At 52.0% G+C, this 10868-nt stretch overlaps 1 protein-coding gene across 1 annotated transcript; it reads right to left on the minus strand.

Annotated features, from left to right (window-relative positions):
* Positions 1-2445: 2445 nt before the first annotated feature.
* Positions 2446-10063, minus strand: RHOU (ras homolog family member U). Its single transcript, XM_054822312.1, has 3 exons — positions 9418-10063; positions 8573-8631; positions 2446-5475 (listed from the first exon to the last, which is right to left on the minus strand). Exons 1-3 carry the CDS (start codon positions 9737-9739, stop codon positions 5020-5022), a joined length of 837 nt encoding a protein of 278 aa, XP_054678287.1. The 5' UTR covers positions 9740-10063; the 3' UTR covers positions 2446-5019.
* Between the last annotated feature and the right edge of the window lie 805 nt (positions 10064-10868).

Below are 10868 nucleotides of genomic sequence, written 5' to 3' on the forward strand. Positions count from 1 at the left end.
CTGTTGGCCTGAAACCCATCCTGCTTGTTCAAAAACATTAAGCACGTTAGGACGGCTGTGCTGGTTGATGCCAAAAGTCCACCTCATCCTACATCCTGTCCCTAGCCAGCACAGATGCTTGAGGAGAGAAAATCAGAACCGAGCAAACGCTGAGTGATTTTTCCCTGTAGTATGCAGTGATATTTCCTCCCAGCTTCCAGCTATCCGCAGCTTTGAGATTTCCTAAAGAAAAGGCTGTATATTTGTACCTAACAGCCCTTCTTGGGGCTTTTCATTTCCCCATGCATTTCTCTAATTGGGCTTTTCATCTGCTTATGCCTAAAGTAGGTAAAAGTAGTTTCTATCACTCCCCATTGCCCAGGAGTCCCTTTGCCAGTTCTGAGGTTTATAATGTCCCTCTTTCCTGAGCAGCTGTTTTTTCCCTCTCCCCACCTTGCTACACACCAGGGCAACACTAAAGGCAGAAGTTGACAGAGGTCTCTTCTGTACAAACCTCTGAGCACATCGATTATCTGCTAGAGCTCAGAAAAGTTGCTCAATTGTAAGGGCACTCACATGCTTGAGCAAGGTTCAGTGTTTAAGCATAATACACATGACAATATTAGGTCAGCTGCATGCAGTCATACAAAAAGGCCACCTCCTGCAGCAGTCTGTCCCTCTTTGTGGTCAGTAACTGATGTCTAGGAAGAAAATAAAAAGCAAAGTAAGAGTGTGGTGAAGTTTCCTTAGAGACACCCTCTCCCAAAACTGCCATATTTGTCAATGTCTCAGCTCTAGTCAACCCTCGATCATACCCTAGAGGTATGTCCAATCTACAAAATACGTGGAGAAAAATGGTGAAGGTGACATTTTTTTCCATGAAAAAAAAAATTCCATTTTTTTCTACAGCACTTTAATTTGATACGAAAGAAAACAAAATCCTCTCTCGGGAAGTTCCATCCATCACAAAGCGGCAACAATTTCAGCGTTCCTGGAAAACCTTACGTACAGCGGGCCTTCTTCAGTACACTCTTATCAGCCTCAGCTGCCAGCCCATCCAGTATCTGAAGCAGGGTAGCTGAAGGAGCCTTTTGATCACAGCAGCACACACGTGCACAGAGTTACGCCTGTGTAAAGGATGACCTGAACTGCATTAGCCCTGTCCAGATGTCGGGGTGCATAAGACAGCAGCCCGCCTCTGCAGAAAAGCAACACCCCACAGGTAGCAGAGGGATTTTTGCACCGGGATTTGGCAACGGCAGGTTCTGGGCTCTCAGCTAGCGCAGCCCCTTTTCCTGCAAAGTCGGCGTGCAAAGGTGGGACGACTGGGTCTCCAGCGAGTGCACCCCAACTTCACGCTGCCCAGGGCACAAACCCAGCGGCAGTCATTCTTCGAAGGCACCAGCAATGGCAGAGGTGATTCAACAGCAGGCACTCACCAGAAAGGAGCCCGCTGGCGGGTCGGGCACCGGGGCAGGGTCACTGTGCTGCAGACATGACCAGGTGAACAAGCCTCCCACAGTCCCCGGCGTGTTGGTTCACAAAGCAGAAAAGAAGTCAAGACTTTGTTTCAGCGAGGAACCAACCGTGGGAAAAAGGAAAAGCACATCAATCTCCTTCCTCTGCTTCGTGCAGGTCGCATGCGATAGTTGAAAATACATCGGCCTTACGACCTGGGAGACAGGCGGCATGGGAGGGCATCCCTGTACGCCACCCCGGTGTGCCTGCTCCGCTCAGCTCCCAGAAAAACAAACACAACAGTGACAGTTTACAAACCTTGGTCCAGAGTGAAGCTCCTTCTCCGGAGCAGTTTCCAGGAGGAGCGCTGGCTCCACAGGGATGCCCGGGGGTCTAGATGCTGCTCCCCACCCAGCTAACAGAGCCCTGGGACGGCCATCATGGCACCGAAGGGCGGAAGGCCCCTGTGCCGTGCCCACATGGGGCTGGGCGCAAGCAACCTCAAGCCTCGGCCTCAGCATGAGAGACAGGACCCAGGGAGGGGGTGACAAGGCCCTCGGTGCCAAGAGGGAATGGGCTGTGCTCTTCCAAAAATGACCTCTGGCTCCCCTGGGACACACATGGTGCAACGCGCAGCAGGTGAAACACCACGCCGCTGCTCCCAGTGTCTCCCCAGCTGTCCCCAGCCAGGCTCTGCTCCTCCTGCCGCTCGCCCTGCTTTCGGGGGCCAGGCACAGCGAGCCTTGCGGGGACACAGCAAGAGGCTGCCATACTGCCCGGGAGGGAGAAAGCCCACCATTGCACCCTTCCCACCCAGCCCAGCCCCCTGCAGATGGGGCAGTGTGGGGAAAAGTCTCTATTTTTTAACCAGATGCCTTTTGCCAGGGCGCCGGGAGCGCAGCCCAGGGCTGGCAGCACGGCTGCCTCCTCCCTGCCGGGTATCGGCGCGGTGCACGGCCAGGGACTGCCCTCCAGCCTCCCCGAGCAGGCAGCACAGGCAGACACATACACAGATCAGAATTTATTTCCAAATACCTCATTTATATCATTCTCACATGAAATATTTCTTTCAGAATATAGCCTACACTTAGAAAACAGAAGAGAGGGGTTTTTTTTTTTATAAGGCACATCAGATTATAGACTACATAGAGACATCTCCCTCTCACTTGCGCTCGTAAAATACTGGTGAATTTAAAAGGAATATTTCTAAAACCTAGACCCTGTGTAGCCCCGTGTAGAGCAGTATTTGTAAAGTTATTAGACCTCAGTTTACACACACCTAGTAAAGGGCTATAACAAGTTGTATATACATCACATTTTCAGAAACAGTCACAGCTGGCTACATTTAAAAGTAATGCTACTCCAGACTATGAAACAGGCTGCTTATAAAATATAACCTACTGCTTCCAGTACAGAGTGATGCAAAGCAGTATGATCTTGCAGAAGAAATGTTGTTATTTTTGCAAATGGAAGCTGCTCAGATTCAAGCCTGTCTCCTCACCGAATCCACATTTTTGATCGATTGAGACTGTTTTACAGAGAAGCAAAGCACCCAAGAGAAATCTGGCTTTATGTTTTTCTCCAAGATGACGGTATGACTGCATATCTGAAATCCTGTCAAAGCATTCGAGTAAGAAATATAAAGGCTCAGATGTTAACTTCATGACCAGTAAATATTAAACTATTACCAGCCAGATGCAACCAAGTTAAATGCATCCAGCTTCTGTGCTATGGAAACTGTTTTTCCAGGCTGTTCCAGTGCAGAAGCCAACACATTTTTATTGAATTAGGCCCTAGGTAAAGATTTCCATCCCATTTTCAAGTTTTCAGCAATGGAACATTACCCATTCCACACTCATTTCACTGTAGAGGAGGAAAAAATACTGCCTGTGGAGCCTATGCCAATACAGCCCAGAATCCATTTACATAGTGTCATTTTCTTTAATGGGCCAGGAGGTAAACTGTGGTCAGCTTTATCAACTCAAATGGCTTCCACAGTTCTTCTTTATATCAGGCATTCATTCATTTCTGATGAAAAAAAGGTTCCGGCTTTCTGTCACTGCAGTTTAGTTTAAGACTATGAAAAAGGTCACTTGAAGGTTATGGCCGAAGGAGAAAAAAAAATAATAAAAAAAAAAAATCTGATCTTGAAATATCCAGGGGGAAAAAAAAAGTAGTCAGGGCCATAAAAAGGCAGACAGACAGCACAAACTAAATGTCCTCTGCAGAATAAGTTAAAATACTGATTCTTCCAGAGTCACGTTACCCTTCAGGTCTCTCAAACTCACCAGGGCTGGAATTAGGCTTAGTGTAGTAGGAACCAGATTTACTCAGAGAACAGGTCACACTCAGCGCTGCACTATGTTGATCACTCAGCTAGATTTTAGGCACATTTCAGTTCATCTGTTGGACTGATCAAAAAAAAAAAAAAAAAAAAAAGAGTTAAATTTCTGGGGTGGCCTCAGCCAATTTCACGACTATGAGCTTGGACAAGATTCAACCACAAGCGACTGTTGCCTTTAGAAGGGAAACATGATCTTGGTTGAAAACAGCATCATGAAGAGGACACAGCAGCCTCAGTTTCTAGAGTCCGGTTTGTTATATATCTTGATCTGCCTGATTTGTTATTTGTTTAGCAGCCTTAAAAGGTAAGGAGGGGCATCCTGAAATTCTTGACCGTAGACTTAAAACCAGATGCGGTTTACATGGTGCTGCACGGGTATTTGTTACATCTCTTTAAAAAAAAATAATTAAAAAACCCTAACAGAACAGCATTTACATTCCTTTCAGCTGAAATAGATGAACTGTCGTCATGTCTGCAAAAATACAGAGGAAATCGCCACTGCTCGAGGTAGCGAGTTAAAGCTTGGTCATGTTCTTGGGCTTCCACTCAGCTTCCTGGGAAGGGCAGGGGAAGGAGGACAGAAAGGACTTTCACAAAGTCAGGGGGTGACAAACGAGATGTCAGCTCCGTAAGGGATTAGGTTCCCTCACCGCACACTGAAGGTATATTCATGACCTTTCCAACCGTGGCATTTGTGTATAGATTACACCTCTCGCGTACCCTTTATAAAGCGATCCCTAAGAGCGTTGGCTTGGGAAAACACGGAGAAGAGAGCAGGAGTGGGGTTTTAAAGCTACAAATGTCAGTTAGGAGGCACAGTGTTATTTTTCCCTTTGATCGTCCACGTACAGAGCTCTACGTTTCCACCATTGCTCGTGCGTTCCTCCTGCCAAGCCCTGGCCGCAAAGGCCTCTGGTGTGCTCCTCCCCATCGCATACACCTTACAACACGAGAAGATGAATCCTTTGGACAAATCCTTCTACCCTCACAGACACGTGGTGCTCTTCTTCCTTATCGAGAGGTTTTAGTCACGAAACTGAATGCCAGACCTGATTTATAGCAATTATTTAACTAAGAATCCTTCTGCCACCCTTGAAAGGGCAACCAAGATATCCAGTAGCAACATATACACATACATATAGATCTACACTATACACTCGGGACGACACAGAATGAGATTTCAGCTAATATAGCCTCTATTCGATTTCTTCAGAGCAGCACTCAGGTCCCTGCAACCCCTATACAAAACAGCAGTATTTTTTCCACCAGGATTTGGAGAGGTTTTTCATCTTGTCTGGAGTCCTACACTTGGATTTCTTTGGTTGCTGCTGGGTATCCGAGTACTGAATACCAGCCACGATGGCCGCATCAAAGACCTCCTTGAGGTTTTTCTGAGTCAAAGCAGAGCACTCGATGTAGGACGTGGCTTTTATTTCCTCGGCACAGAGCTTCGCGGCCTCCTCCGAGACCGGCTTTTCTTTGCACTTGTCCAGCTCAATGAGAACTTTGACATCCTCGCGGAGGTCCGACTGTGTCCCGACCAGGATAATGGGCGCCTTGGGGCAGTGGCATCGGATTTCGGGAACCCACTTCTCACTCACATTCTGGAAGGACGAGGGGCTCACCACACTGAAGCACAGCAAGAAGATGTCCGTGTTGGTGTAGCACAGAGGCCTGAGCTTGTCGAATTCATCCTGCATGGAACAAAATTGTGTTAGCACCCCACAGAAAGAACACATCAGCCTCGGACGATGCCCCGGTATGCTCCCAGCTCTAGACCTTTGGGGAAGGATCACCTGAGGATCACATGCCACTGCCATCTTGAGAGGCACCTCAACGTGAGCACCCAGACCACCCTACAAGGGGTGTGACGAGCAGAAGTTGCCCGTACCCAGCCTGAGGTCTGATGGCTGCTAGCCAGCAGGCACCCTGCCAACGTCGGGCACACAGGACGAAGGCGGTGGCTTCCCCACGTAGCTGAGACTTTCTGACTAATGCCACAGCTTGTTTCGAGTGCTTAAATATTTCCCTCGCTCTTTGTACACAGGCCCTCTGCCCTATTTCAGCAAAGGAGCAATGCTGTAGGAAGCAGGTTAAGGCACACGAGCGATGAAGCCAAAAATGGAAGTACGGGAGGGAGAAGGCACCTTCTACAGGTCCACCTCTCACAGGGGTGAGTCAGTGAGCCGCTCCGATGAGGAGCACTCGTGCACCTCAAAGCTGCTCTGCTGACACCCCTATCTCCAGACGCAGGCAAGAGCCGAGCAGACAAGCTGCAGCAAACTTACCTTTCCCAGAACGGGCTTTTAAACTGGTGACTACTTAACAACATCCTACAGGATATGGGAATAATTTCCCTGCCTTTGTGCCAAGGGATTTAAATCTGATGGCAGCAATAACGACTCTCAGTGTGCAGGCTTAACATGCCAATGGCATAGAGTAAGAGCTTTACCTTTCCCTCCCACCCATGCCACATCAAACAAACTGCAAACAGGCCTCCCAGCGCTACCTTTCTTCTTTTTTTTTTTTTTTTCCTTCTAGTGCAAACTCCAGCAAAGCAAAGCCCTTTCTCAGCTTGAGGAACTAGCCACAAGAAAGCCAAACACCTCCTGGTAACAAAGGCGTGCTGATCCTCAGGGAAGAATGCAGCAAGAAGCAAGGGTTAACTCCAGGCAGGCTGCTTTTATGCTGACAGTAGGATAAAAGCAGGGTAACACTAGCAGCCCGAACAGGTAGGATTTGCCTCAGCGGCAGTGACATTTTAATTAAAACGGACCGTGTTCTCAAATGCTCTGAATTGAGAGTGGAAAGAACACACAGAGCTGAAAACACCTCTCTGGTACCAGCAATATACTGCTGAATTGCAAGTTCCATGTTAATTTTCGAGAGGTGAAATCTTGCTTCAAAGCCTCTGGAGGCCCAGGATATGCAGTTTAAAGCCCCCCTGAAGCCTCAGAAGTCTCGTTCCACTCGAATGAATTTCTTCCAGCGAGTATCTCTGAGAGAGACAGCAATTTATAAAACACGAGTCAAGAAAGCAAGCTTCATTAGCTCTCTTGATTCTCAGATTAAGCTTCTGAGGAAGCCAGGCTCTCACCGCTCGGCTGGAGAGAAACCCCGCATTTTCTGAGAGCTGCCGCTCTGAACGACAGGGCTGTTTACAGAAAGGCACCTCAGAAAGGCACCTCAGAAAGGCACCTCGCCATCTAATTGCCTCTAAAACCTCCAAAGCGCTCGATTCAATGAGTTGGAAAGCCAAACCCAGATCTTAAGGGTTTCTACCCAGATGAAATAGTGCCCTTTATATTCCAAGTACACTCCTGCACTTTCAATGGTAGGTACATGACCTGCAGGGCCTCTACACCTTTTTGGGCTAGAGATGCTGAGTATTTCCCTCTGCCTGGAGTGCTTTTTTAGCTGCAGATTTCCACAGCCATTTCACTGCAGCACTGTTTTACGAAAATATCCAGCCAGGTATCTTTTATTACAGACAACTTCCGTCAGTTTAGATAACCCCTTCATTTTTAAGGCAATGACTCTACCCATTCCAGCTGCACTGGGGCAGCCAGCGCAAACATCTTAACCATTAACAGCAGCAAAGGCAAGAGGTGACTGGACCTGCCTGCAGCTTGTCGTTGCATTTCCACAGGCGCTGCCTGTCCACTGGCTGTCACTCGATGGCAGCTTCACCTGCCACGCTCTCCATATGAACACACACAGCCAAGGCTGTCGCGGCACCACCTTGTCTTTTCAACAGGGCAAGAAATCATGGGACAGTTGAGCTGTTCTACTTCATATTGTTACCTGCAGAAGCCTGCTTGTAGGATTTTAGCTTCAGTTTGCAGGGCACATGAAAGTCCTACACTGCTGTCTAGGACTGCACAGCCCTTCAAACCCCTTTCCTAAGTAGGGCGCCCAGTTACAGCTCATCTAAATAGGTTTGTATGTTAAGGCCACTGAGATTTTTCAGCATGGTTTCGGTGAAGGCGTACACCCAGATCGACAAAGCTGTGCAGGATCCTAACTCCCACTGCCTTCAAACACCAACTAGGTAGCAAAATACTTTTGGCTATCCAGATTCAACCCCTGGCAAGCCATGTTGCACACTGCTCAGGGTGGTATAAGCCAGAGACTTGCAGAAAATACAAGGTGGTAAGAAATGGGGGGTTTTTTATGTATCAGGCAAACTAGGAGCTGAGAGGCATCAACCACCCTCAACCTTGTGGACTTAGATTACAGCAAGCCTTGGCTTTGGGGAGGCAGCACTTTTTAAGGGGGTGGCAACGGCAAATATGAAGTCTCCGTGGACAACACCCAATAGGACTTTTTTCTCCCTTAAGCTTCTGCCCCTTCAAAAAAAACAGTCTCTATCTCGGGACACCTCTGGCTATGGATGCTTTGCATGCGTACGTCCCAACAACCATAATTCTTAAACCCGCAGTTATTTAGCAAAAATAAAGACAGTGACAACCGCTCAAAGAGAAAACCAGGTGGCCCTGAATTCCCAATATGTTCAGCCTGTCTAGTCAGGCTAAGCAGAGCAGCAGGTTGAGCCAGCAGAGCAGCAGCATGTGCCCAGCCCCTATACAGGGGCATAGTACGTCCCCCACCCTTCAACAGACACCAGGCAAAGCAGCGGGTTAAGCAGCAGGGAAAACGATAGCAGTTTAATAAGATGATCAAACACTGGGAATCCTTTCAAATCCATGAAGTCATTATTAGCAGGACTACTTTGCGCAACAACTTCTCCCCTCCCGCTGTCACTTAAATCAAATAAGTGGCTTCACTGACCTGACCAGCTGTGTCGCAGAGCTGAAGTCTCACCGGCTTGCCATCGACAGACACGACAGCTTTGGAGAGAAAGGAGGAGGGAGGGGGAAAAGCGTGGTGAGTCCAACTTTACACGTTTTCCATTAAAGAAAAAGAAAAGGAAAAAAAAAAAAGGAAAGAAGAAGATTTACCATCCCGCAGCTCTTAGAGTCTCCTCTTCAATCAGTTTAGATTTAACAACTTAACAGAGCTGGAAGGGAGTCTATCGCTAACACTTGGGCACACACAAGCCCTTCAGGGCTTTCCGATTCATTTCACTGCGAGAGATGAGGTAGGCAGTGACTGCACTAACCCTCAGCTGGCAGCGGGGAGAGCGAGCCAAGCGGTCCGCATCCTTTTTCTGCTACAAGGGCTTTAGGCTATTATCCTCTTGTACATCTTCACCACGCCCGGGACACAAAACCCCCCCGCTGAACCAAAGAGAGAACCCCGAACCTGCCCCTTTGCAATGTGAGACAAGGCAAGTATTTAAGTTTTCCTTGTAGGCGCTTCCTATCTTGCCGAGAGCTGGAAGTTTTAGACCGGAGAGTTCACAATTAAAGCCCGGCTTTGGCCGCACGGGCGGGCGCGACACCAGCTGCCAGCCTGGCTCCGCTACGCGGGAGATCAGCCGGTGCTGCTGGCTGCTACGGAAGTCTAACAAGCTCCGGTCCAGCCTGAGTAGGGTCCTGTCTCCAAATAAATGAAAACGGAAATAACCGAAGCTGGACACCCCCCGCCCCGAGCAGCCCCGCCACGGCCCCGAGGGGAGGCACAGGCGGGACCCTCCCGCCGCCCCGGTCCCCGCGGCCGCCCCCGCCCCTTACCGGAGAAGTTGTCGAAGGCGGTGGGGATGTACTCGGTGGGGTACCCGTTGGTGGTGTAGCTTACCACCAGGCTGGTCTTCCCCACGGCGCCGTCCCCCACCAGCACGCACTTGATGCTGCGCCGCGGCTCGGCTCCCGCTCCGGCCCCCGCCGCGGCCCCGGCTGCGGTCCCCGCCGCTCGGCAGCGGCCGCCCAGTGCCGCCCCCAGCGCCGCCGCCGCCCGGCCGCTGCGTACCCTGCGCGGGGGCACCGGCGGCACCTCGCAGCCGCCCGGCACCGGCTTGCTGATGTAGCCCGCTTCGCCCTCCTGCTGCGGCGGCATCCGCGCGGCGACGCGGAGCCCCGCCGGCCGGGGGCCGGCGCGTGACCCGGGGCCGCCGGCCGAGGGGCGGCGGGGCGCGGCGGCGGCGGCCGCGGGCGGGCGGTGCGGGGCCCCGGCGGGCCGGCAGGCGCGGCGCGACCGCCGCGAAGCCAGCCCTCGGCGCCGCTGGCCCTTCCCGGGCGCAGCTGGTGGCGCAGGCTCCCGGAGCAGGCGGCGCTGGCGGCGGGATCCCGGCTGCGCTGCGCTCGCCTCGCCCGGCGCTACCGAGTCCCGACCGCCGGCTCCGCGCCTCCGCGTGACATAGCGCCGCGCGGGGAGGAGTCGGTGCCGCACGGCCCGGCCCGGCCCGGCCCGGCAGGCGGCGCCACAGCGCCCCGCGCCGCCCGCCCCGACGGCGACGGGCAGGCGGGCAAGGGGCGCGCCACCGCCGCGCGGGCGCGCCCCCCATTGGCTCGCTCGCCCCGCCGCAGAGCGCGGCGACGAACCGCGCGCCGCCATTGGCTGGCACGGCGGGGGCGCGCCGCCCGCCCCGTCGGGGCCCCGCCCCGCCCCTGCCCGCCGCGCCGTGCCGGCCCGGGGCTTCCGCGGCTGGTCCGTCCCCGTTAGCCGGGCGCCGCGGGCCGGGGGCTTCGCCTCCGTGCCCAAAGGCTCCCTGGAGCAGGGGAGCCCCTCGCCCCGGCCGGATATAGATAGAGCAATCGATACGACTTAGCAGGGCGGGAGTGCACTTACGTTTCCACGGGTACTCCCGGTGTGTTCGCCGCGGGAGCAGTGGGCGCTCGGTGAGCTCCCAACTGCAGGCCCGGGGAGGGATAAACTGGGCCGTGTGCCGTGGGAACGGGGGGGACTACGTTTTTAGCACAGTTGAAATAAGTTGGCCGTGGCGTGCTTTGCGATTGGGCACAGAAAATGAAACACCGCTGGAAAGTTTGGCTCTGCCCTAAATTGGGAGCATTATTAACACGTTTCTTCTGGGGACCTCAGCAGCGCTGTACAAACATGAACGGTGCCACCTGGAGAATCCGGCATATAGGTGTTAGTATCCTCATTTTGCAGACAGCAAGTACAGGTAGCTCAAACGACTTAAACATTGAGATTTCAGCAGACCATTTTCATCACCATCAAGTTC

Source organism: Grus americana, chromosome 3, assembly GCF_028858705.1.
Source record: "Grus americana isolate bGruAme1 chromosome 3, bGruAme1.mat, whole genome shotgun sequence".
In the NCBI taxonomy this organism is placed as follows: Eukaryota; Metazoa; Chordata; class Aves; order Gruiformes; family Gruidae; genus Grus; species Grus americana.